Source organism: Peromyscus californicus, unplaced genomic scaffold (assembly GCF_007827085.1).
Source record: "Peromyscus californicus insignis strain IS unplaced genomic scaffold, ASM782708v3 Scaffold_9__1_contigs__length_137607984, whole genome shotgun sequence".
Lineage (NCBI taxonomy): Eukaryota > Metazoa > Chordata > Mammalia > Rodentia > Cricetidae > Peromyscus > Peromyscus californicus.
In genome coordinates this window covers 99,145,665-99,173,609 of record NW_026294617.1, presented here as the reverse complement: position 1 = coordinate 99,173,609, position 27,945 = coordinate 99,145,665, and the positions used below count along the sequence as shown (strand labels likewise).

The 27,945-nt window shown below is 44.1% G+C and overlaps 2 protein-coding genes and 1 long non-coding RNA gene across 6 annotated transcripts in view; 1 reads left to right on the top strand and 2 right to left on the bottom strand.

Moving 5' to 3' along the window:
• Positions 1 to 722, bottom strand: part of Abca4 (ATP binding cassette subfamily A member 4) — a 145,837-nt gene extending 145,115 nt beyond the window's left edge. Inside the window, exon 1 of the mRNA XM_052730603.1 lies at positions 571 to 722. Within this exon, the coding sequence (XP_052586563.1) occupies positions 571 to 636 (66 nt within the window). The 5' untranslated portion in view covers positions 637 to 722. The remainder of the gene's footprint in view (positions 1 to 570) is intronic.
• Positions 19 to 24,838, top strand: LOC128105444 (uncharacterized). Its single transcript, XR_008216332.1, has 3 exons — positions 19 to 293; positions 7,835 to 7,968; positions 11,826 to 24,838. It is a non-coding gene; the product is annotated as an uncharacterized LOC128105444 (long non-coding RNA).
• Arhgap29 (Rho GTPase activating protein 29) overlaps positions 24,091 to 27,945 on the bottom strand; it is a 68,112-nt gene continuing 64,257 nt past the window's right edge. For all 4 annotated transcript variants that reach the window (XM_052730597.1, XM_052730596.1, XM_052730598.1 and 1 more), the window contains one exon: positions 24,091 to 26,133. In XM_052730597.1, the coding sequence (XP_052586557.1) occupies positions 25,244 to 26,133 (890 nt within the window). In that variant the 3' untranslated portion in view covers positions 24,091 to 25,243. The remainder of the gene's footprint in view (positions 26,134 to 27,945) is intronic.

Below are 27,945 nucleotides of genomic sequence, written 5' to 3'. Positions count from 1 at the left end.
ACACCGTATGCCTTTAAATCCTTAGTCTAGCCCACTCAAGGCGTTTGGGAGAATCCGTGGTTAATAACAGGGTCACACTCCCGGAACCTCTAACAGCCGCTGGAAGGTGCAAGGTTATTTTTCTCCACCATAAAGACAGAAACAACGTGCTCAGTGACAGTGTGACGCCCGACTCAGGGAATCGCGTCCCGATTCCTGCAATGCTCATGTGTGAAGACATCCCACTCTCTAGCGTGAGGAAATTGCTCTTACTGAACTGCCAAGCCAGTCAAAGCCTTCTTGCCTTCCTTTGGGTGAGTTTTTCAGGGTTTAGGATGCTTCCCCTGGGCAGTGAGAACTGGACCAGCAGATGTCAAAGTGGGGGGGGGGGGTTGGGGGTCGCAATGGATTCCTCTGCTGGGCGGAGGACAGAATATTTTTCATACCGTCAAGGGCAAGAGAAGCACGTCATCCTGTGGAGGGCACTTGTTCAGAGAGGCTCACAGAGCAGCTGAAGGTGGCCTCAGAGCTAAAGGGCAACCAGCTTTCGGCCCCTCCTCCGTTCTTCCTCCACCCACCCCATGTTCTTACCTTTTGTCTCTTCCTCAGGGTCCAGTTCTTCCAAAGCAAAAGCTGTATCTGTCTGGGAAAGCCCATGCTGCTGACCACCCGGGACCAGGGGATCACTGTGAGCCTCGGACACAAAGGCCACTGGGCCGCCTCCAGCTCAGGCTGCTGTGTCCTTCTGGTGATTAAAGGCCGCTTTTCCCCTTCAAGCATAATCCCTTCTAATTACCTGTAAGCCCTTTGTCAGGGAAAGGAGGCAGGCCATGGCTCCTTTTCAGAGGGAGAAAAGCCCTAACTAAATACACAAGTGCCCAGCACTGAGGGTACAGAGATGGGACATTCAATGGGAGGCCAAGAGCCTCAGGTACCCTCCTCCATCAGACATCAGAGGGGCTCCTGGCATTTCTGAGGAAGATGCCTTCCTTCACTCTCTCTGAATGTTAAGTTTGGGACAATTCCATTTGCTCACCCAGAGGCTGGACATTTGCCTCCCAGTGACCTAACATAGGCCAGCCTCCTGGATTTGACTGTTTCCCCCTTAATGAGTTAGAGCTAAAGTGACCCCTTCTTTTTCAAGCCCTTTGTTTTGCAATATAATAACTTCAAGTCTGATCAACCAGTCCTGGCTACCTGGAGTAATCAGACTCAGCAGGACAGGAGCAATGTCTGCCATGGGCTTGGACATGGTACTTACCACCATTCCAGCTCAGCAGGGTGTTGCCAGATAGACTGACCACTGGGTGATGGAGCTGGGATGCCAAGGATACCCCAAACGCGTCTCTTGGGTACTTCCCCATGGAAGTTTTACCTCTGATTCCTCAAATCTCAGGAATATGTTCTCTTTGAATAGTCCTAAACATTAAGACCTTAATGTCTAGGAAGGAAACCATGGAGTAGGGTGGATACTGACTTGGTGGCATTCATGGTCTGTTTGTAAACATGGGACGTAAACTTGGACAGCCTAAGAATGTATGAGAGCAGCCGTGGGGGTTGACTGACTGTGCTTGGCAAAGCTTCCAATAACAGAGAGGGTTTCTGTTTTGAGTGTTTGAAAGGTTCCTTGGAGGTAGTGGCATTTAATATAGGGCTCTGACCAGTACAACATACATACATTTAGGACATGGTATAACTGTAAACTGCCTTTGCATATCTTGTTTTATCATCATTACAGTCTTATAGCTGTCTGCTTTGTTATACAGAGAGGCAATCTGAAGCCTCATGAAATAAGTACTTCACTAGTTGTTACACATGATATAATACTGGGTTATTAAACTAAGTAGCCATGGAAAGACAGGGAGGCAGGAGTATCTTATCCTGTTGAGGAAACCACAAGTTATAAGGATGGCTCCAGGGGGATACGGATGGCAGATACTGGAAGAAGAGGTTATAAAAGGGAGACAGAGACCAGACTCAGAAACTCACGCTGATGACTGATTCCATCGAGATTAAATGAGCAACTATGAAGTGATCTCTGAGCGGCTCCCAAGTGCAGGGCACCCCTAAACAGAAGCAAGCTCTGGACAGAGTCATTAAGCACTTCTTACACGGGCAAGTGTGTGGTTTTCATCATCCAGGAAAAGATAAAATACTCTAAGCCAATGCCAGCTACAGAGACAGCTACGTGGGTCAGGCTGCCTGAGAGAAAGCAGTGAGTGTGACCAGAGTCACGTAAGGGGAGGGGAGGGACCGGAGTGGCTGGAAGCAGAGACAAGGCAGACCGGTGGCTGACTGGAAGTGAGTGAGTGGTGAGGAAGAGGTCAGCTAGAAGGATGGGGCTTGGAGCTGACTGGCTGGATAAAGAGAGGATGGCCCTCAGAGAGAGGAATGGCATGGAGAGCCAACTAGGTGGGTAGAAGAGATTTGCATTTAATTCTGATTTTTTTAAAGTTGGCATCAGGAGACAGTTCTAGGCTGGATATAGAACTGAGGATGACCTTGAACTCCTGATCCTCCTGCCTCCACCTCCCAAGTGCTGGGGTGTCAGGCCTGAGCTAGCCCACGTTTCAGTAAAGCTGAAGTCCCTGTGATGTGTGCTGTGTCGAGATGTTCAGCAGGCAGCGAATACCTGGGTCTGGAGTCGTGAACCAACTTCTAGGATGGAGGGAGAGGCCTGAGACTCATCAGCACACAGATGATGACTAAGTCCTAGGCATGATCAATCAGTTGCCGATGGCAGATGCTTGGAGAGTATATGAGATTATGGTGGGTCAGGGTCCGCTGGGGGAAGAAATGAGTTTTCTTCCAAATTTCTCAAAGATGGGAGAAGTTATAGCCATCAGATTATCAGGTAAGTAAAATGTCTCCTATTAGAATTTAAATAGGCCACTTTGAACTGAATTAGAAAGTGTTTAATGGCAAGCACAGTTGATAACAAATCAAGTAGCGTTGTTTCCATGGTTTCTCTCTGACTGGAGCTCCTCTTTCCTGAACTAATGCTGGCGGAAATTGACTGTTCCTCCTTTTCATTGTGAGATATATGTAACAGAAAATCACCATTTTGGTCAGTTTAAATTACATAGTTCAGGAGTATTAAGAATGTGCCCCTGTTCGGCCATCATTACCATCCATCTCCATAAACTGTTTCTTACTTTATAATATTAATACCCTGCATCCATTAAATAATAACTTCTCATTCCCTACTTCCTCCAGACCATGGAGACCACCATTCCCCTTTCTGTCAATTCAATGGAATCATGTGATATCTGTATTTCTTATGTCTGGCTGATTGTGCTAAAGGTTATCTATGTTGTAATATGTTGTCTTAATCATTTTAGGCTTCTCTGACAAAATACTATAAGCTAGGTATCAGATAAACAATGGCTGTTTTCTCACAGTTCCTAGGACTGTGTCAGACTAAGACCATGAGACCAGTAGACGTGATGTCTGGTGAGGCCCCACTTCTGGTTCCTGGATGGTGCCTTCTGGATGTGTGCCCACAGGAGGAAGAAGTTAAGGGGCTTTCTTCAGCCTTTCATAAGCTCACTGGTCCCATTCACCAGGCCTCTGTTCTCAAGACTAAGCCTTTCCAAAGGCTCAGACTAGTGCTATCATATTAGGGGTAGGATTTCAATTTGTGCATTTTCAAAGGCCATACATTTGGTATGGTATAAAGCCATACCGTTAGACTGTATTCCTGGGTAGGTCCGTGATCATGGTATTAATTTAAGGGGGAAATTCTATTGAGTTGTATAAAGTGTCAAGGAGAAGAACCTTGGTGTCTGATGTGTATATGTGTATATCTTTTAAGAACACAAGGAAATCCATGGGTACCACATTCCAGTTATGAGCAAGTTCTAGGTGCTCTTTATTACACAGGCTAGTGACCACAAACAGCAATGGTGAACTGTATATTTCAAAAAGCCAGAAAAGATTTTGAATATTTTCAGCATCAAGAACTGGTAAAGGTGGACTGACAGTGTTATTTAATTTGGGGAGTGACTGCCTGGTATTCACAGGGGCCCGGGTTTGACCCTCAGCACTGCAGAAAGCCGAATGTGTTAGAGCATTACTATAATCCCAGCAATGGAGAGGTAGAGGCAGGAATATCAGAAGTTCAAGTTATCTACAGCTATCTAGTGAGTTCGAGGCCAGTCTAGGTTACATAAAATGCTGTCTCGAAGGAGGAGAAGGATGAGGAAGAGGAGGAGGAGGAGGACGGGGAGGAGAAGTAATGGTGTACGAAATGATAAATGTTTGAGGAGACAGATAGGTAGATGTTTAATGTGGTTTAAATACTACATGGTATGTACATATATAGAAAGATAGCATGGTTCTTCATATATATATATGTTCAATGTTTATGTTCTCATATTACATTTGGAAAGATGGAAAGACAAATTAATTTTAAATTTTTAAAAAGGAAGCAGAACTCCCAACAGCCAACACTTTCAGTTCCCGCACATACCATGAAAAGGCTGGCCAAACTAATTAAACCAGCTGACAGCACGGTGAACAGATGTGTGGCAGGCCTCCAGTCCTCATCAGCCACCGCACATCGTGATCCAGGCCTGGAGCAGTTTCACAGATCATCAAAACACAAAAGGCATATTGGTTGAGGTCTGGTGAGACCACTAAGTGGGAAAGAGCACATGCCATGCCCGTCTGCTGACCCGTGTCTAATTCCTGATTCCAACACTGTCCCCTGACCTCCACACATGCACTCATTACACACACACATCCTGCTAAGAAGAAATCTTAAAAATCTTCTAAATTATACCAAGTGACTCTTTCAGTACTTTGGCGGCTGATGAATAAGCAAGGGCAATATTTGTTTCCAACTCTGAATTCTGTTTAAGATGCACTTATCAGTCCCTGAGTGCTACCAGAATTCCTTGCAAGAGCCTCAGAGTGAACGTATAAACACACTTTGCCTTTGTGTTTAGAAGTGGGAGCAGTATCCCCTAGTTTACACCAGAGAGAAGTGATGAATGCTCCAGAACCATGTGGCACAGAGTGGAGGAATTTTTCCCAAAAACATAATCTCTAAAAGTCCCGTAAGAAAGAGTATCTTAAAATTGGTGACAAGCCAATTATTACCCTTACTAAAGGATGTCCAAACATATTAATTTCTATTTTTAGTGTTCTATTTCATTTGAATATGAAGTATTTACACGTGACAACATTTTAATAAAAGCATTAAGTTAAAACAAAAAAAAAAGAAAGAATGTCTTTGGAGAAGAAAAAAATAAACATCTTGAAATGTGGTATTGCCCTGTTTCCTCAGGACAGCACAACATGCATCACTATGGTTTTCTAACTACATTGTAACATTTAAACATATAATTTTTTTTTTTTTTTTTGGTTTTTCGAGACAGGGTTTCTCTGTGTAGCTTTGCGCCTTTCCTGGAACTCACTTGGTAGCCCAGGCTGGCCTCGAACTCACAGAGATCCGCTTGACTCTGCCTCCCGAGTGCTGGGATTAAAGGCGTGCGCCACCACCGCCCGGCTAAACATATAATTTTTCCTAGAACAATTATACTACATTAAAGTAATTGCTGTATTATCAAGTACAGGAAGGGTGGGGCACCTAAACAATTCTGGAGGGATGTCATACAAACGCAATTCCAGAACTCAGCACTAACCTACATCCATGTAGCTGTTTCATTGTTTAACCAGTCTTGTCTGTCCTCCTCCTACCCAACATGGTCTGTGTGTGTGTGTGTGTGTGTGTGTGTGTGTGTGTGTGTTGTGTATAGTGTATGTATGTGTTCATGTATGTGTCATGTGTGTGAGAATGGACACATGTGTTCATATCCTTGGAGGCCACCCGGTGTGCTCCTCAATTGCTCTCCACCTTGCTTTTTTGAGACAGGGTCTCTCACTGATTTGGCTATGATGTTTTTAATGAGCCCTGCAGCTCATTGCAGACTGCTTTGATTTGGCCCATCGTTGAAACAAGAATAGCAGGTCCATTTCCTACTTTGTCTCACTAAGACCATTTACAGGGCCATTGAGAAGGTCCAGGCACGATGACTAATTGTTATGGAACAGAAAGGAATGACCAGGGTTTGCCTTGCAAGCATGAGAACCTGCTGAATCCCCAGAACCCACTTTAAAAACATCAAACGTGTTGGCATGAGGTTGTTTTCCCAGCACTGGGGAGGAGGCAGACAGACCCCTGGTGTTTGTTGGCCAACCTATTCTACTTGGGCCTATCTATAGGCCCACAGAAACGATGTCTCAAAACCCAACATGGACAGTGCCCGAGAAATGACCTGAGCTTTTCTTTGACTTCTATCAGCAAACACACACATGTGAACCTATTCACACACACACACACACACACACACACACACACACACACACACGAACCTACTCTCACACACACACACATGTGAACCTACTCACACACACACACATGTGAACCTACTCACACAAACACACACACACATGTGAACCTACTCACACACACACACTCACACACACGTGAACCTATTCACATATACATGTGAACCCACTCTCATACATACACATGAACCTACTCACATACACATGTGAACCTACTCACACACACATGTGAACCTACTCACACACACATGTGAACCTACACATATATACACACACACATACACACAAAGAAATTAGTGATCAAACATAATTTAAGGCCTCTAGTCACTGTACAATCATTGGTCCTATCAGCAGAAAAACAAGATATTTACTAACTAAATCACTCTTGTAAGAATCTTGTACATCAGCCAGCACTAATTTAGTCTTGCCTGAAAAGATTTCAGACTTCCAGATTTTGTTATTGTTGGATTAAAATGCAGATATAAAAATTGAGCTTATAAACCTGATGTGGTGGTGCACATCTTTAACCCAGCATTCAGGAGGCAGAGGCAGGTGGATCTATGTGAGTTTGAGGCTAGCCTGGTCTACAAAGTGAGTTCTAGGACAGCCAGGGCTACACAGAGATCCTGTCTCAAAAAACCAAAAAAGAAAAATTAACTTATAAAAATTGTGTTTGAAAAAATATGTACCTGAACATTCCATGAGTTTCTTTCTTATCAGGAGAGAAGAAACATTTACGGTTTCTACATCTAAACAGTCTTTGACCAGCTCATCCTTTAAATTTCCAGACTCCTCTGGGCAACTCCACAGGGGTGCTTTAAGGAGCAGCCTTTTAAAAATCAGGCACCCATTTCCTCACAACATCCTTTTAAAAAGCAAAATCCAGAAATTTTGCAAATGTCCATCACCGAAGAATGGATAAGTGAATTAACTAGCCCATTCTATTTTTGTTATTGGTGTGTGTGTGTGTGTGTGTGTGTGTGTGTGTGTGTCCATGCTCGCGCATGCGTGTGGCTATGAGAGAATAATCCACAAGAGTCAGTTTTCTCCTTCCACTACCTAAGTCCCAGAGATCAAACCCAGGTCATCAGTCTTAGCAGCAGGCTCCTTCCCTGCCAAACCGTCTTGCCTGCCCTTAACTCATTATATTCTTCCCGTCAACTCTCTTCAGCAAAGAGAACAAGCTATGACTTAAAAAATGTGGACGCTTCTCCCCCACACAGTGCTAAGCCCACAAAGCATGAAACGCAAGCCTTCACAGCCCAGATCCACAGAAAGTTTAGGCACAGGCAGCAATCACCTGCGATGCTCCAAGGAAGCATGGGGGTGAGTCTTAGAGAGGACACTGACTGGAAATGGTACCTGTTGTGTTCCTAGGAGTGCTAGACACAGTCTGCCATCTGTCCTGGGTACCTGTCACCTGGGCATGCTCAGCTTGTGACTTTAACTTGAGCACTCAGAGGCCTATAGGTCATGTTTCAACCATCTGTTTAAACCACAGGTGAAGGAAGGAAATCCAGCAGAGGCGGCTGAGCACAGGGAGTGACAGACGGTGAGAGGTCTGAAAAGAGGAATCCGTTGGACACCACGGAAAGAGAATCGTGTCAAGGGGGACGAGGCAGTCCACGATACCAGGTGACTCAAAAAAAGTTAAGTAGGATAAAGGCTGAAAACTGCCCGCTGGGTCCGACAGTTGACCATGAAGAGAAGCGTTTTAACAAGAGGCAAAAAGCAGGCAGCAGAGATCACAGGATGGGACAGGGGACCCGACGACGCAGTGGCTGCTCTTTCTTTCATAAAATTGGGTTGAGAAGGGAAAGAGTTAGGGGACACAGTAGTTAGGGGGTGCCTCAGGTCAGCGAGGTCTTCACTTCCCTTAGGAGAGGAGAAACTGGTCTTTCTAATACGTGGGAAAGCCGGCTGGAGAGAGATGCTGAACGCGACTGTTATTGCCGATACGGCCGTAACTGCAATCACTGCCGGGTGATTGATGGGGTCCCCAGGAAGGCAGCAGGGAGGAATTAGCCTTGGGCAGGGGAAGGGTACCTTACATTCCAGGGGCACTGTGGGAAAGAAGGCCATCTGGGCTCAGGTGCAGCTTCAGGGAGGAAGCAGGGCGGGACCCCACAAAGCTCGCTCTGCAGCCCTTGTCTTCGACGTGAAGTAAATAGAGGGCACCGAGTGAGATCCGTGGAGAGCCTGTGTGAGTTATAAACTGGTCAGAAGTGTGAGAAATCAGCTCATCGTTCTTTTGACTTCTTTGTTTTTTGTCCCAGCCACAGTGTTTGTTCAGACATCTCCGATGAAGAGCCATTTATCCACAGTGTGAAAAATCCAAGGGGCAGATTCTCCAGCCTCCTGTTCTCCTTCCCCTCCACTACATCATGCCATTTGTTGGCAAATACAGAGAAAGGTTGTAGCTATTCAGTTCACCGTGGTCATCTAACCCAATAATCAGAATCAACTGCAGTCTTTTCCCATTTATCGTTCTTTCTGGTCTGGGGTTGCTGCACCCTTTGCAAAGACCTGCTGACCATCGGGAAGTGAGGCCTAGCTGGAGGCCAGACGTGACCTCTGCTGCCTGTCACCAGCCCCAGAGAGGCTCCCTGTGTGCCTTGGTCATTTCCATCCAGACCCAGTTATTTCTCTGGAGTTGGTTCAACTTTTGTGTCACTCAGAACAGGTTCTATGGGGCTTCTCCTGTCACCCCAGCTCTAGCAGGTCAGACTAACCTGAGGAAATGATACAGATCTTGCACCTTTGAAAAAGTCTTCCTGGATTTCAGAAGGTGGAAAGGTAGAAAAGACACATTTCCCAGTACAAAGAACTCTCTTTGGCAGAGTAAAGCTAAACCAAGGTGTTATCACAGAGGAGAAGGCGGCTTGATATCCCCAGTGGATTTTATTTGTTCATTCCAAAAGTATTTAGAGTTTTGCTTGACATTCAAAAAAGACACGGAGCCTGGAGGTCTTACATTTTCTGGGTATTACACACATGACATAAAAATTACCAGATAAGCATTGTAAGAGCATGTGGAGGAGAGGTTCACCGTAGAGCATCAGTCTGGGCTGTTATCACTCACCGTGGAGGCCTGAGCCGCTCACTGAGCACTGCCTGGACTTCCAGGGTCAGACTTGATGCTCTGAACTGGATATGTGTGTGTGTGGGGGGAGGGGAGACCTGATGCTCTGAACTGGAAGTATGTGTGTGGGGGGGGACCTGATGCTCTGAACTGGAAGTATGTGGGGGGGGACCTGATGCTCTGAACTGGAAGTATGTGGGGGGGGGACCTGATGCTCTGAACTGGAAGTATGTGGGGGGGGGGACCTGATGCTCTGAACTGGATGTGTGTGTGTGTGGGGGGGGGGCTGATGCTCTGAACTGGATGTGTATGTGTGTAGGGGGACCTGATGCTCTGAACTGGATGTGTGTGTGTGTGTGGGGGACCTGATGCTCTGAACTGGATGTGTGTGTGTGTGGGGAGACCTGATGTTCTGAACTGGATGTGTGTGTGTGGGGGGTGGGGGGAATGCTAAACTCAGCTGTCATTGTGGACCAAAGGTCATACATTCTAAAGCTAGCAACACCACCAATGGACACTGAAAGCCATTCTAGTGTCAAGAAATAATTTTTGAGAATCAGAGCTCCAGACTAGTTCAGAACAATTTCTTTCTAACGATCCATTTAATATGAATGAGATAACTAATCTTCGGAGTGTGACTCCTCACAGGCAAAGGCAGCCTCTGCTCCGGGGAATTTATGTTTAGGAGGCTGGAGAGTGACATCTCCAAAGACTCTGGACTTGCAGGTGCCTGGATGACTTCCAATAACAGATAACAAACACGATTCTTCCACAGCCTCACAACAAACCAGGGACCAGAAGACACCCTAGTCCCAGCTTTCCCGGTCATGGCAAACAGCCACCACAAGTGTTGTCTGTTTTTTCAGAAACCATTTGGCCTTGAGCTTGGCGACGACAGAAGGAAAATGGAAAGTACCGAGGCAGCATTTTGTGAGGTGGTGCGAGCAGGCGGCGTGGGAAACTATGTCTGTGGTTCCTGCCTGCTCAGCCTGACAAAGAAAGCGTGTGATCTGTTGTCAGGTTCCTTCCATTCAGTGTGTCTCCTCCTAGAGAGAACTTGATTTCTGTGAGCCTTCCCTCCCTCTCACCCTAGTGACTCACACCAGCCCTGATGAATCTGTCACTTTCTCGAATATTCCTTGAGGCCAGGAAGCAGAAGAGAGAAGAGATTTAGAAGCTGAGCTACAAGTTGTGTATCGGCCTTAGTCCCCACCATGGACTCATTTCCAGCTCTGCCCCAGTGAGAATGTCATGTGGTTGTTTTAGCAAACACACACACACAAAAACAGGGAAACATCAATATGAGGCTCAGGTAGACCCCTGTCCCAGCCATTATCCCAGGAGCCTTCATGAATAGTAGGTAAGAAGCTTCTGCACCTATGGATGACAAAATTATAGTCTCTATTCCTTTGTTAACTTACATCAAAAGTGCTATTCTTCGGGGCTGGAGAGATGGCTCAGAGTTTGAGAAAGCTTACTGCTTGTGTGGAGGACCTAGGTTCCATTCCCAGCATTCCCATGATGGCTCACAAATGCCTGTAATTCAAGTTCCAGGGGATATGACCCGACCCTTGCTGCTGACTGCTTTGGGCCCCTGCATGCATGTGGTGCATATACACACACTCAGGCATGCACACAGGAAGAATATAGATATTCTTGGTGAACCAATGAGTTTTATGGGCATCACTTACAGGAGCAGAAATGACTCACGGACAGGTACATCACCAAAGCCCACCCCCAGTGTGGGTGCTCTCTCCTGAAAGCTGGAGACCTGGAGCTCACTGTACAGCCTGGTATGAGAGTGTCTCCTTCAGAGGACTTAGTTGAACTGAGCCTCTTCTGGACATCAACAATTGACATGAATAGCAATCTATGGTTTTCAAGTGCTATTCTTGGGGGCTAGGGTTTAGCTCAGTTGATAGAATGCTTGCTTAGTAGACTTAATGCCCAACAACACATAGACTGGGTGTGGTGGTCCACAGCTGTAATCCCAGCACTTAGAAGGTGAAGGTGAGAGGCTCAAAAGTTCAAGGTCATCCTCAGCTACATGGTAAGTTCCAGGCTAGCCTAGTATAGACAAGAGAGCCTGTCTTTAAAAGAAAAAACTCTCCTCCCCCTCCTCCTCCTCCTCCTTCTTTTTAAGATTTTTCAAGACAGGGTCTCTGGCTGTCCTGGAACTTGCTCTGTAACCCAGGCTGGCCTCGAACTCAGAGACCTCCTGCCTCCGCCTTCTGAGTGCTGGGATTAAAGGCCTGTGCTTCCACTACCCAGCTGAAAAATGTTATTCTTGATGCTCCTGGTTGTGTCTATTGAAACGAGGAGGGAGAAGGTCTCTGGCAAGCCGGAAGCTCCTCAAGGAAGTTCGAGTAGGGTCTTCTCCTAATAGATGCTTATTTTTTTTTCAATGCAGTGCTGCTGAAGGTGCAAAATATGTATGGAGAAAGACTGGACAGTCCCTCGGGGTGAAAGGCTACGCAGCTCTTGGCTGTGGTCAGAACAGGCCCCAGCAGCTTCCCAAGGATGTCCTGAGAGGCCTGAAGCAAAGGCTCTGTCATGGAAGATCAGGAACCTGAGCTGTAAGCCAACAGCTACAATAACAACAGCAAACCTCTGCTCCGCAGCCAAGGAGCCACTAGTGAAGGGCAAAGGGGACCTAAACGGAGGGTTACAACAGCAAGGGCTATCACAGACAGTCCTCGGAGCCCTGGCCATTTCCTCTGAAGGACCAGAGGTCGGGGACTTTAAAGGCGAATTTTGACTTTTCAAAGTGAAACTGGGGCCCTGTGTGAACAGTGTGGCATGGGAAGCTCCTCTCGGTGATGCAGATTGGAACGCATGTTTCTTAAGCACAAAATCAAAGACCCTTTGGTCCAAGCTGCTTTTTCTGTTGGTTGACTGGTTGGTTCATTCAGCTAAAGTAAGGGGTGGAGTGCAGGGTGAACCTGGGGGAGATACCAATGGGCCTCAGGCCACTACTGCTGTATAGAAGAATAAAGGGGGGCCTGGAGAGATGGCTCAGAGATTACGAGCACGGACTGCTCTTCCAGAGGTCCTGAGTTCAATTCCCAGCGCCCACATGGTGGCTCACACCCATCTGTAATGAGATCTGGCACCCTCTTCTGTATACATAAAAAATAAATAAATTTTTAAAAAAAGAGTAAAGGGATGAAAGAGCAGCCACAAGCAGCTTTGGGGATCCTGGGAGTCTCCAGTGTGCCCTGTCCAAGCTTCCCAGCATCACACTTCCTCCAACAAGGCCATGCCTACTCCACAAAGCCTCACCTAATAGTACCACTCCCTTTGGGGGCCATTTTCTTTCAAAGCACCATAGCACGAGACCAGAAATGTCCATCCAGACCCTTACTACTTCCTCTCTAACTGCAAGAACATACTCTAACATCTTGCTTCATTTTTGTGATTCGGTAGACACTGCCGTTCCTCCAGTTACTTCACAGTCGCAAAAACACTTCACATTTTGTGTGTTTATGGTGTATGTGTGGGTGTACAGTGTGTGTGTATGTGTGTATGGGATGTGTGTATAATGTGTGTGTGTGTGTGTGTGTGTGTGTGTGTGTGTGTGTGTGGTGTATGCACGTGTATGAGTGTGAAATAGTAGTATCAGGGTGTACTTGTGGAAACAGGACAGCCTTGGGTGTTGATCGTTGCCTTCTTCCTTGTCTGATATAAGTTGGTCTCTGCTACCTGGCTCATGACCTTCCTGGCGTAACAGTCACGTGCTGCCATGACTGGCTTCACACAGATTCTGGGGATCCATACACCTGGTCCTCATGTTGGAGGACAGCATACCCTTCTCTACTGTACCATCTCCTTGGGTACCCTCACCCACATTTTTATAGATTTAAAATGTATGTTAACTCAGGTACTCTACCTCAGCTGTCCTTCACAAATGCCCTTCAGTGAGGAAATGATTTGCGTTTCATGGATGAGGAAACACATTTCAAAAAGGTGGGATGACCTATGGAGGCCACCTAGAATATAAGTGGAACGGCTGGTAGGCAAACGCGGGCTTTCTTATTCTTTCTCACCACATGAAACCCGGTCAAAGCAGGGAGTAAGTACACGGTTGGATCTTCCACTGACTTAGGTCTCCCTTTCCTGGCCCATCATGTCACAAACTTCTGCAGACAGTTCCCCTGCACCTCAGTGAGTAAGAACACAGCTGGCATCCCACTTTCCACTGCCACCAGCGCGGACGACAGTGTGAGCCCCCCATCTGGCACCAGCATGTCAGATAGGAAAAGCAGTCAGCTGGCATGGACCAGTCTCCAAGAGGGAAAACTGAGTCATCTGTTTGTCGCTGGTTTCCATTCTAAACCCCTCTCCGTCGATGGATGGCCAACTGCTCCAGACCTTTGGGTGACTCACTCACGCTGGCAGCTTGTCTGTGGTTTTGATTTAGTTCCAGCAGACCCAGTTTCCTGCGTCCTCCCGCTTCAGAAACTGTCACAGTGGACTTTGCGAGCATTCAAAGAGGAAAAGACTGGGATGGCTTTACCAACTGTTCTCCATGTGCTTTCAGTCCTGAAGATGGGAGCTCTGAACTGGGGCCTACACGAAAATGTGTCCCACACTATCTTTACTTATTTGATTTTTGCTTTGTCATTTTTTTCTTTAAAGACATTGTCAAGTAGCCCAGGCTGGCCTCAAATTCACAAACAAAGAGCAAAAAAATATGTAAATTAGTATGAGGTTCAACTTGCAAAAAGGTAATATGTCTATTTTTCTTAAATGAAGGACAAACAGGGTGTGGTGGTGCATGCCTTTAATCCCAGCACTAGGGAGGCAGAGGCAGGAGGATTTTTGAGTTTGAGGCCAGCCTGGTCTACAAAGCAAGTTCCAGGACAGTCAGGGCTACATAGAGAAATCCTGTCTAGAAAAAGCAATAGATAAATAATAATAAAACAAACACAGGAGGCTGAGTCCCATAGAGCCACAGTTTGGTCATTGTGCAAACATCACGAAGTACACTTACACAACCCAAAATGGCTCTGATGTCACTAGTGACATCATCATAGAGATCCATCATTTTTGACCACTGATCCAAACATTACACAATGCATGACTGTGTACATGTGTATAATACTTTAAAGCAATAAACAACTGTAACATTTACTGTTTGTCAAAGAATGGCTTACTTCTATGAAATTCTTTGATGAAATCTTGAATAAGTGTTTCCATCAGATAAATGTACCAATGTGATCTTGCTGAGGGAAAGACTGACTAATGGCTTCAAGAGGCAGACATCGGTGAGTTAACTCAGAAAAGTTACACCACCTCAGGCCAACCGAATGCAGATGTGCCCTGAACCCCAAGATCTCAGACACCTCACTTGGTCTGTTTTTCAGCTGCACTCAGTCCACAGTGAGAAGACAGTGTGTTACATGACTTGGGTGCTCACCACAGCTGCCTAGCTAAGAAACTGTAACATCTGCTAGGTCAGACTAAGGTTGAAGAGTTGTGACCTACGGGGAACACTGCCATTTCCCATGGGTAGCTGCCCCGGGATTTACTCTCTTCTTTCTCCACTGGTCTGGTCCTGTGGGCTGTGCTCTCTCACATTCACAACAGGTCACGAAAATCTTTTCTATTGCAGTTCCTCATCATTTACTAAATAAATCAAATCCTAAATAAATCTGTCAACACTGCCTACAGGTGTGTCCATATTCTCCTGAAATTATATGTTCCAATGTTATAATTATACTCCAAATGCAATTTTGACTAAGGGTGACTTCAACATCATTCCAATGGAGTCTGCTAGACACTGGAGAAAACTTGAATAGAATTAAATGCATTATTAATAATGTTTTATCAGATAATATCTTAGTCCAAATAAGATAAGGCTGTGGTTCAGTGGTAGAGCACTAACCTGTAATATATGAGGCCCTGGATCCAATGCCCAGCATTGCAAATAATAAGTAAATAAAAATCAGATAAAAACAATCTCCCTTTAACGTAAAACGTAGTTTAAAACAGTGTGGTGGAGATGTGCCGGCTTGGTGGTACACACCTTTAATTTCAGTACTTGAGAGGCAGAGGCAGAAGGATCTGTTGTGGAATATTAGTTGAAGATGTGCCACATTCATTTATGCTGTGGAATATTTAATGATACAAAGATGTGCTGCATTCATTTACGCTGTGGAATATTTAATGATACAAAGATGTGCTGCATTCTTTTATGTTGCATTTGTTTAACTCTGTGAAGCTGTGTTACTTTGCCTGTCTAAAACATCTGACTGGTCTAATAAAGAGCTGAACAGCCAATAGCTAGGCAGGGGAGAGAAAAAGGCGGGGCTGCCAGGCAGAGAGAATAAATAGAAGAACAAGAAGAGGAGGAGTGAGAAAAGGAGGAGAGGAAGATGCCAGGGGCCAGTTACTCAGCCACACAGCCAGCCATGAAATCAGAAGGAAAGAAAGATATATAGAATAAAGAAAGGTAAAAAGTCCAGAGGCAAAACATAGAAGAGATGGGATAATTTAAGTTAGAAAAACTGGCTAGAAATAAGCCACACTAAGGCCAGATATTCATAAGTAAGATTAGGTCTCTGTGTATTTATTTGGGAGCTGGGTGGTGGGCCTCCAAAGAGAAAAAAAAACCAACAACAAACAAAAACAAAACAATAAAACCCAATTATATGGATCTCTCAGTCTGAGGCTAGTCTGGTTTACAGAGCTAGTTCCAGGACAGTCAGAGCTACACAGAAAAACTCTGTCTGGAAAACAAAAAATCAAACAAAAACAAACATTATGAAATCATCGAGGAAAGAAGGGACATATTCAGTGGGTAACCAAAATTTGCAGCTAATACAACCCCCACAACCACTTTATGGCATAAAGTGTGGTTGCCACATGAAGTCTGACAGGATTCCAAGCAGTTCAGGATTTTCTCCGGATTGAGCTTTACTTTGGGGAGCAAATTAGCATCATCTGCTAAATATTTAGCTCAAGCCACTTGTGTACCTGAAACCCCAGCATCTGGGAGATCCAGGCTGCCTGGTAAAAGCATCTCTTTTTAAACAATTAGACTCACAGTTGCGTTCCTTGAACAGTCATAGTTTTAAAAGAGGGGCCAAAGTGTCTGTGGATGATCATGTTTTCTCACAAAGCCTGAAGCTCCTGATCAGGTTGGGCTAGCTGGTCATCGAGCTCCAGGAATTCACCTGTCCTGGCCTCGCTGGCACTGGGATTCCAGGTGCATAGCTTCACCTGGCTTTTGATGTGGGCGGTAGGCACCAAACTCAGGTCTTTATGCTTGTGTGGTGAGCACTGGACTGAATGTGCTAGCTTCCCAGGCCTCAAACTCTTTTTACAATTTGTGTGTATTAAAGTAACTGTATTTTTCTCCCTTTAAGATAATGTGGTCAATCACATGGAACAATTTTTCCAACTCTATGGTAAATTGAACTAAGCCAGTGAGAATTCAAATGAGCCCTTATATCACGGGATAGCCACAAACCATACTATCCTTTTTCTACCTTGATAGTTTCTTTTCGAACAGGCAGTGTCTTTATGAACTCACTCTGTAGACCAGGCTGGCCTCAAACTCTCAAAGATACGCCTGCCTCTGCCTGGGATTAAAGGCATGTACTATCACCACCAGGCAGGTAATTTTATCTTTAAAGTTTTAAAAATAGACTCAATTTTTACAAGTAGATGGGGACTCTGCAGATTTCCAGTTTTAAAATGACTCGTGTTGTGTTCAGGTGCAGTCCAGAGCAGGACAGAGATGAAGTCCTCTACAGCTTTCTACCTTACTCCATTGAGACAGAGTTTCTCACAGAACTGGATGTTTGGCTTTGGGCTAGGCTGGCCAGCCAATGAACTCTCGAGGTGTGCCTGGACTGAACGTGCTAGCTTCCCAGGCCTCAAACTCTTTTTACAATTTGTGTGTATTAAAGTAACTGTATTTTTCTCCCTTTAAGATAATGTGTTCAATTACATGGAACAATTTTCTAATTCCAGTGCTGGGGTTGGTTCCAAGCAAGTGCAGTCATGCCTGGGTTTGTACATAGATACCGGGGATCCGAACTCAGGTCTTCAGGCTTGCAGAACAAGAGCTCTTATCCACCAAGCCATCTCCCTAGTTCATTTTCACTAATTTTGTCTGGATTTTTTTTGGTCCTTAATTTTGTTCTTGTTCAAATACTCAAACTGAGGTTGCTCACGGCATATTTCAAATGTTTAATTCTCTAGGAAAAGTTAGTTTTTCAATTCGATACTATTTTTCCTTTTAAAAATTAATTTTACTAATTTATCAATTTTCCTAAGCTTTTTAAAACTTAGCTTTATCGTTTTAAAGTTGGTGTTCTATTAACGAATTTCTACTCTTTTATTTCCTTTTCTATTGTTCTCTTCTGCCATACTGGGCGTCTTCGGTGCACATATGTGAGGTGAGCACTCCACCACCATTGAGCAGTCTCCGTTCCCTGACCCTTTCTAGTCTTTTGGCATCTAGAGATCAAAACTCCTAATGTAGAATAATTATTCTGATGCAGCTGCAGTCCCCAACTTTCGGCATGACTCAGTTTAGTATTTGGTTTAAAATACTGTTTATTTCCTCTTTGAGCCATGACTTAGAGGTGTGTTAATTTCTAAGCAGTTCAGGCAAATCTGAGGATTCTACTCATCTTTTGTTACTAACTTCCAGCACATTTTCTGAGGTTGGAGAGCGTATTCTGAATTATTTAAATCCTCTGACATGTTCGGAGGCTTTCTTTATGGCCCGTTTTCAGTCTTGTTGACTTTTTGATACAAGCGTCAATGGGACAGGAATGTACCATCTGGCCAGTGTCACCTGCATCTCAGGGGACTTGCTGGTGCTGTTACTACTTCTGGTCTCCCGAGCTGTGCTGCAGTGACCCTGGGACTTTGGGTTGACTCAGTTTTCCTCCGTCTTCTTTGTCATGTGTATTTAGAAACAGTGTTGTTTAGATGGATGGAACTTTGATGATGTGACTTTTCAGTTGTAAATCTTCTCTTGAGTTGTGTTTTATTTGAAGTTTGTTTCTTACGACATAGTAGAGTCACATCGGTGTTTCAGTTGTTGTCACCCACATCTTTCTGTCCTTCTGTTTCCTGGGCAGCTTTATTTGGAAAGTCTCTTGTAAACAGGAAGTATGTTAGGTCTTTACCCCTCTCTAGTCCAACAATCTTAGTTTACTGAAGTATTTACCTAACTTGGATTCAATTACTCATCTGAGTGGGGTTTTCTCTACCATCGAACTATTTCTTTCCTCTTCGATCTTGCCTTCTTTTGGATTACCCAAGTAACCCCACCTCAGTTAAAGTCCTCAAGTACTTAATTTTCCCTACTTAACTTTTAAAATAGTATAAGCTTTGATTAAATTTAATACAAACCATTACTTTCAATACTCCTTGATGTTGACAGAACATTTTCATATTTAACTCCATCGTGGCTGTCATGTGTTCGAAGTCAACATCAAACTCCAATGCTCACTTGTTTATTTATAGACGTCTCCATTCTTTCGTGCTTTGCTGTATTTCTGCCTAGGATTTTTTTTCCTTAAGCCATTCATTTTAATCTTTGCTGTCACTTCTTTTTTCCAAATAGAGTTCTTACCACATTGCCTGGCACTGGCCTTGAACTCTTCTGCTCAAGAGGTCCTCCTGGCTCAGGCGCATGACTATCTGGGATTACCAGCAAGTGCCACTCATCTGCCATCATCTGTGACACTTGAGAACTACTACACTCCAGGCTTCCAAGTCAAGTCTTATTTTCTCTAACCTGCCCAATTTTACATTTACGATGGGTCGCTAATCCCTGCTGTGTTCCTAAAAATAAACTAGAATTTCCATCATTAATCCTAAAGATAGTTTGTCTCTTGGACTGCAGACCCTTTCCCTGATTATGAGCAAAAGCCAAACATCCCCTTCACATCTTGTTCTATGCTTAAATCTCTAAAAGCTGTGCTAGCCTTGCTTCTCCAGCTGTTCTTGGGGAGAGAATGGAGGAGTTGGCTTGTTAACCCATCATCTGGTATGTTCTCTGGCCAAGTGTAACCTGCACAACTCACCATAACCCAGGAAAACTTAAGCATTTTAGGTGAAAACTTGAAGTAAATTTTTATATGCACACACTGAAAGTGACCTCAGAGTTGGGATATGCTTTTATTTCAGTATCCTAGCAACCAGAAAGAAAAATCTCTAAGAATGATTGGTAGCTGCCTTTGCTTTAAAAAGATCAAGTTTTAGGAATGAGGTAGTTTATAACAAAGACATCTGAGTTCACCTTTTGCTAATTATATACTTAACATCAGTGTTGTCTATTTGCTTGTGTGAAAAGGCAGTTAAGCCCGTCTCAAAACTATTAAATAAGCCGGGCAGTGGTGGCACACGCCTTTAATCCCAGCACTCAGGAGGCAGAGCCAGGAGGATCTTTGTGAGGTCAAGGCCAGTCTGGTCTACAGAGTGAGATCCAGGACAGGCACCAAAACTACACAGAGAAACCCTGTCTTGAAAAACCAAAACCAAACCAAACAAACAAACAAACTACAAAGTGGACTTTTTTTAAAGAGTGCAATAGAAATGAGGACTTACCAGAGAGCAACTATAACAGGCTGTATGCCAGAGGTTCTCAACCTGTGGGTCACTACCCCTTCAGAACCCCCCCCCCCAAATTTGCAATTCATAACAGTAGCAAAATTATTTATGAAGTAGCAATGAAAATAATTTTATGGTTTGTGGTCACCACAACACGAGGAACTGTATTAAAGGGTTGTGACATGAGGAAGGTTGAGAATCACTGTGTGCCTACAACCATGAGTAAGCCCTTACTGTTCAGTTAGGTCCAGCCTGCTTGCTCTCTACAGCTCAGAGCCACATTCACTTACCAACCAGCACTGCCTAGACAGCAGGCGGCTTCAAGTCTAGTGAGGCTGTTATGGTTTGGACCTACAGTGTCTCCTGAAGGCGGCGTGTTGAAGGCTTGCTCTCAGTGCAGCCTTGTCCAGAGGTGCCTGGATCACGGCGGCTTTCATCCACGGACAGGTCTATAGCTAAATGGACTACTACAAAGTGATGGAAAACAGGAGGAGGGGCCTGGTTGGAGGTAGTGGGTCACACGAGGTGCACCATTGAAAGGCTAGTCCATTGTCCTCCCCCTGACGGCCACGAGGCCAGCAGCCGCCTCTGCTACCTACTCCCCTGTTGTGAAAATGTCTCAGCTCAGACCCAACACAATGGAGCCAGGCAACCACCAACTGAAACCCGTGAGGCCATGAGCTCAAACCAACCTTGCCGCCTTCGTCTGTCTCAGGCATTTTGTCACTATAAAAAAGGCACCATCTACCCTTCTTTTTCACCAAGGAAGACTTAAAGCACCCTGTAACAAGTGCACAGGAACACAGCCAGAAAGCCGAGGCGGGTTTTCGTTGAGGTACTGCTACTGCTCATAAGCTATTTATGTGAAAAGCCTAAGACAAACCCTAAAAGAAAATCTCTAACTTGGAAACATGCCTAATTAAATCTTCTACACTAATTTTTTGAAATGTTAATTTTATACTGGCAAAGTAATTACACGGGTTGTAGACGATTCAAACCACATACGGCTTTCACATAAAAGCTTTCTGCAGTCAATATTCAGTAACTGCTCATTTTAAAAAGATTGCAAGCTGCTTTCTTCCCTTCCCTCTGGGCCTACAATTCTGAGTTCTGAGGGTTGACATTAGGGGGTCACAGACTCAGTGTGGTCTGGGAAGATGTGGTAGAAATCAGATCTTTGAGTTTGGTTTTGAGATAGGGTCTCACTGTACAGCCCTGGCTGGCCTGGAACTCTCTTTGTAGACCAGGCTGGCCTCGAACTCAGAGAGCTCCACCTGTCTCTGCCTCCCAAAAGATCAGAGTTCTGAATGGCTTGGGATAAGTGTAGTCAGAGCCAGTGCGGCTGCGACTGAGGACCCATCTAGCAGAGATGAGATGCCTAGTGGGGAGGGATTGTCAAGTATGGAAAGGATGAACTACATTAAGTGCTCAGAACTTCAATTTTATCTAAAGGAGCATGAGCTTCTTGGAAAATGCCCAATTCTTGATCTGAGATATGGAAAAGGCCAGGTGACTTTCCAACAATTAACATACCCACTTAAATCAAGTCAGGAGGCAGTATCAAAGGCACACACGTCACCTTGAGAAGACTTCCACAAATCAATTCTGGGGACTTGCAGTACTAAAATAAAGGACAACACATGGTAATGTATTCTGTGAAGGAGGAATCTAGGAGTCTCTACTGACGGATATGGACAAAGGGATAGTTCTTCCTTACAGCAAAGTCCTAAAGTCATCAACTTGCCATCTGGTGACTGACTTAGACGAGGATTGCCAATGGACTCAAAACTAGCTGTTGGTAATCAGTGAAACACAGTTTTTAGGAATCTCCTCCCAAACTGCTTACACTTTAACACTTCCACCTTTTACTGTGTGTGACGTGTGCTTGTGTACAGACACGTGCATGTCATGGTGTATGGTGAGGGTCAGAGGACAGCTGTGTGGAATGCTTCTCTCCTTCCACTTTTACGTGGGTTCCAGGATTGAACACAGATCATCAGATGTGTACTGCAAGAGTCTTCACTTACTGAACCCCAAAGTACTTCTTAATTACTAGTTTTACAAAGGAAAAGCTCCCTGGATTTTATCCTAATCAAATGACCAAAGACAATAGATCCAGGACAAATAGATATTACTGATCTCCTGGTATAGCAAAAATACAGAACCATTCCTGTAATATTTTTGACAAAATGTGTGTCCTGACTCCACCTGTGAACAAACAGCACATGAACCCAAACTGATACTTAAATAATTTGGTCTGTGCCCCTTAAGTATCAAGGTCATGAGGTCAAATACCAAAGAACTATTCTAGATTGGAGACCAAAGAAAGAGGACAACTAAATGCATCCTGTGACCTAGGACTGGGCTAAAGGCACAGACAGGAACATTAATGGGGGCAACCAGTGAAATTTGATCTATAGAGTAGATGTCACTATTATGACAATTTAAACCTCCTGAATTTAATGGGTGTACTATGGTCATCTACAAGTAGAGGTTTCCAATTCATATAATAGAGAACTCTGTAAATGTCTTGGTATGAGCTAAAATTTTCTCCTCTGGACATCTTTCATTAGATTTTAGAGTCTTCAACTTTTATTCTATTGAAGAAATGAAGTCCTAAAAACTTTCATTTCTGTTAGTTGCTGCTTTACGGGAATTCAACTGACTTTTGTATACTGATTGTGAATGTAAGAACTTTGCCAGACTGTGGATCTTAACTGACTCATCTACACATCCAATAACATCAATGCACAAAAATTATCTCCTATTATTAGGAAAGGGAAAAAACAGAATTACATGAAGCATAACTTACTTAAAAAATACATGGCAGTTTGAATTTGAAGGGATGTGTAGTTATAGAAATGCTACAACACAGTGATGGCTGCGGATAGTGTTGTCACGGTCCATCTAAAGTCCAAAGGGAGTGAGGTGCAAGTCCATCTGCTTGTGAGCTCACTAGGCCAGTCCCCACCGGGACCATAGTATCTCCACAGCAAAAGAATTAGCTTGCCTAGGCTATATCAAAGTCATTTAAAATAACCACAAGTTCTGCTAAGCCCATTTAGGAAGTATGATCAATTTTCCTAACTGCTGGCCAGAAATTTCCATAAAGCTTTCTGGTGGTCTGAAAGCTCTTTTCCTGGACTCCTAGCTCCTACCCTTTCCCCTTGCTCACATCGATTTCCTTCGTCATAAAGTAACTCCCCAGTGGGTGGCTGCCTCTGTATTGGGTGGCAGGCACAGTACAAACTGTGGGCACCCCTTCTTCTCAGAAGCCTGCTTACTGCTCCCAGGAAAACAGAATGGGCTGGACAAGCCCTAAAGGTAGCCCCAAAGGGGAATTATCACTTATGAAGTGGGCAGAGAGGCAGCTTTATGTCACGATATATTCATTAGTGACTGGGCTGTCTCCACATAATCCAACTGGAGTTAACAGTACATTTTACAAGTCTTAGTGTGGGATGGTGAAGAAGTTGTGGAGATGCCTAGCTATGCACACCTGCATAACAATGTGAACAGGCTTACTTACTGCTCCTGAACCACACATAACAATGATTCACACGGTGATCTTTAGGTGTTTTCACAGTAAGAATTTTTAGAGGGGTATTTGTTGTTACTGCTCTCTGATAATACCGAGTGCTCTCACAGTTGCTGAGAGCGCCAAACATCAAAATAGGACAGCGCTTTTGTTGTAGGTTTGACTCTGCTGTGACGTCTGTGGGACTTGGAAGTGCGTCACCTAAGTCTCTATTGCCATCAGTGGCAGGGGAGTAACAGCATGCTCACCTGCCCACTACAGGTTGCTATGAAAATTCATATAGAAACTTGTAAAGGTTGCAGCATATAGAAGGGGCTCAATAAATGTTGGCTGATTTCATTTTCATTTTAGGTTTTCACAGCAATAGGGTGTGCAATAAGGAATGAAAACAAAGTTTCATCATGAAAATGCTGGTTACTCATTCCTCCCTGGTTCAGAATGGCACAGACTCCAACACACCTTGTCACAAAACACTCCATGTTGTAGTTATGGGATGCAGGACCCAAGTGCTGACCCCTAAGTCAATGGTTAATAACATCAAAGATCACCAGACAAGCCATGAGAACCTGAAATACTTTAACAAGTGGATATGTACATGTATTTATCAAATACACAAGGTCATACAAAAGCGTAATATAATTCACACATACAAAAGGATACTATGTTTGTTGTCCCTTTTACATCCTATTTTAGACAAAACAATGACAGAGAGAGTATCAGGAATGCACAAGTTCTGAAAACTAGGTTGTTTTTTCTTAAACAGATCTGATCATCTACACCTCTCAAATTTCTAAACTCTTGGGATCAACTTAAATAAATCTTCACTCATTTGAATAACTATACATTTTCAATGGTTGAAAGTTAGGTAGAAAAAGTATATAAAATGATTCATAAGTCAAAACATTTCTTATAAAAGGAACAGTTTAAACAAAATCCGGGTAATAAAAAGAGGAAATGTACTGAATTTTAAAACTTCTGAAAATAGCGTCTTTTCTGGACCACTATATAAAATATTTAAAAGTTCAGAACTGTTGAAAAACAAAAGTTTATATAGATAAAACAAAACAAGCCCCTCAAGCCCCTACAAATGTATTAAAAACATCTAAAGCCAAATAAAAGGTAACGGAACTACACAGTTCAGGTTTAAGTGCATTTTTTGGGTATAATTAAACCACCACATGTAAAAATTGGCAATTAAAATATAATTAAATACAGATTGGCAAACCCTTTGGCCATTATGTAAATATTAAAAAGTGAATTTCCAATGGAAAAATAAAAGCTCACATACATACAACTACAGAAGCAAATGGTTGAAGATGCCCCATGAAACTGCAGGAACCACAGCCCACGACATCTTCCAGGAACTAGTGTTCAGAACTACTTTATAAATATGCACTTGATCTCACTCTGCACAATAAAGCTCATTTTCCCCAACTGCACCTCCTGCTAAAGACTATCATATATTAAGGATGAATTTAAATGGATCATTTGATGAGGAAAATCAACTCTTAAAAAACACGAATCCACGCATTTTCTTTACAACTTCAAAGATCATTCCAGTGAGGCATAAACACAGCCTAGTCCGAACTCTCTCCGTCCCACATGATCAACAAACAACACCATGACAAACAGCTTTGGCAATCCTATACAAAAGGGCCCTGTCCAAACATTCCTCTCACACACAGAACAAACAGAAAATGAATCTGACGACCCTACACAAACTGTGGGATCTCATCCTCAAGGTCTTCAAACTGCTGCATTCGTTTTAGTCGTGGTCTCTGGCAGGCCGGGGTCCCCTCAAGCAGGCCAGGCTCCTCAGAGTTCTCTTTAGGTTGACCACTTGGCTGCACAGGACAGGCTGATGTGGCCCTCGAGTCTGGGTCTGATTTGGCCACAGGACTCTGGGGGGCATGCCCCAGGGCAGGAGGCCCAGCTGCCGTGGGCAATGCTGCCTTCTCCTCAGCACCCCTGACACTGAGGCTGAGATTAGGTGGTTTGTAAAACGTTGTCCAGTGCTGGGGCTGCAATGTTCTGGGTGCTCTGACAGCAGCCACAGGACAGGAATCAGAGGACCTCCGCTCTGACGTGTCTCTTGCTGACCTGGCTGGCTCTGCATGTGGTTTACTGGCCTGGGTGCCACCACCGGAATGGTCCTCGCTATTCCCAATGTTTGCAGTCAATCCTTTCTCAGGGTGTGCACTGGGCACAACCAATGTAGTCTTGGCAGTAAAACTGTTCCGATCATAGTGTTTATCCCAGGATTTCTGGAGACTTTGCTGGTCAAAGCCATTAACTTTGGAACAAGTAGTATTTGAGTTGTCTTTTCTATGAAGTCCTTCAGCGGCAAGACTCTTGCCAACCTTGTCTGACTCTCCATTCCCTATGTTCCTGCTGCTCCTCTCAGGAGGAGAACTTGCAAGCAGCAGCAGCCGATCTACGGGCAAACTTACAGGTCTCATCTTGGTCCTTGGACTATGTCTCTGCACACTGTTTGCTGCCCTATCAGATTTCAGCAGAAGCAGCTTGGGGCTTTTACAAACCTCTTCCATCTTCTGTGATGCTGACTCAAGCTCTTGGTCAAAAAGCAAATGCACTTGGTTGTCTGAAAAAGAAAGTAGCCCATGATTAACACTAGAATCTATAGACAGACACTGGATAACAAAATAATTTTATAAAAGTCCCCAGCATGGTATTCTCAGTTGTCTATGCAGAAGACCTAACTGTTCTTTAAAGACACAGTTTGAATTTAAAAGTTCATTTAAAATTTTATGTAAAAAACAACCACAAAGCATTTACAAATTAGTTAAAAACAGAACAAAGTACAAAAACTACTTGTCTAGTAATTTGTTTTAAAGTGCTCCCAATGAACAGGTATTTTCTAGGTCAAAAGATTCAACAGGCAGACACTGGTGAGTTAACTCAGAAAAGTTACACCACCTCAGGCCAACCGAATGCAGGCGTGCCCTGAACCCTAGGATCTCAGACATCCCACTTGAGCTGTCTTTAGCTCCCTTCGTTCCACAGTGAGAGGGTGCTCGCCACAGCTCTCAGAGCTAACCAACTGTACCACCCACTAGGTCAAACTGAGGATGGAAAACTGGGCTTTAGGTAGAATACTGTCATTCGCAGGTGGTCTCAAGGCCACTCACCCCGAGTCCTCAGCTTTCCATAGCCTGTCTCTTCCAATTCTGCAAAGGTACTGCCCTTGGCCCCCAGCTCCTTGATGCTAACACATAGCAAACGACTGGCACCCTGATACTGTTCTGACTCTGAGTAGCAGCTGGTCATGGCTGTGTGTGTGGCTTGAGTCTTCTGCTCTGTGACACATGCTGGACATGGTATACAGGTGAGTACCAGTGTCACTTGTCAGTCATCAGCTCATCTAACCTCTGTAACCTTTTTATTAAAAAATGAATTATGTGCGTCTGTGTGCATAGATGCTCTCAGAGACAAGGTGCTGGATCCCTCTGGAGCTTGAGCTGAGTTCCGGGCAGCTATGAGCAGCCGGGGTGGGTACTGGGAATTGAATGCAGGTCAACTCAGCAAGCACTCTTACCCGCTGAGCCAGCTCTCCGGCCCCCAGATGACCTTTCTTCCTGAGTTCTTTCCACATTCACAGAGTATCTAGGGACCTGACTTACTGCAGTTGGCCTGCAAGAACCAGAGTGCACGCACTCCTTCGGTTCTGCAACAAGAGTTGCTAGCATAACAGAAAACAGTGTAGGTTCCAGGTCAGCTGCCTGGTCACCTCTTGGTCTTGATCTGCACTGGAAAGGTCACTGTACGGTCCCTACCTGCCTTCACCTGTCACGTAAAAATACATGTGTCTAAGTTATCATGCGGTCTAAACAATCTAACAAAAAAAGTACCTAGAACTATCTTGTATATAATAAATACTAAAAAAAATCCCTTCAAATTATTTATGTTTATTAATATTACTAATTGGGAACCTAATTTCATGGGGTAGTGAAAAAAAAAAAGGTTAGATTTATAAATTAAAATAAAATTAAAATCCTATCTGAATAATTCATTAAGCATATGACTTTTGGTATCGTTTTTCTCCCAGACTGTCAGCTATGAGTTCCTGAATAACCATTCAGAGATTTAATATTAATTACAAACTGTTTGGCCTATTGCTCAGGCTTATTACCAACCAGCTCTTATAACTTAAATTAACCCATTTCTATTCATCTATATTTTGCCACGTGGCTGTGGCGTTACAGGTCCCTGGCATCTTGCTCCTTGGGCAGCTAGATGGTGACTGTTCCCGACTCCACCCTTCTTCTCCCTGTCTCTCTGCTTGGATTTCCTGCCTGGCTCTTATCCTGCCTTGCCATAGGCTAAAGCAGCTTCACTTATTAACTAATGGGAGCAACACATATTCACAGAGTACAAAATGACATCCCACATCACT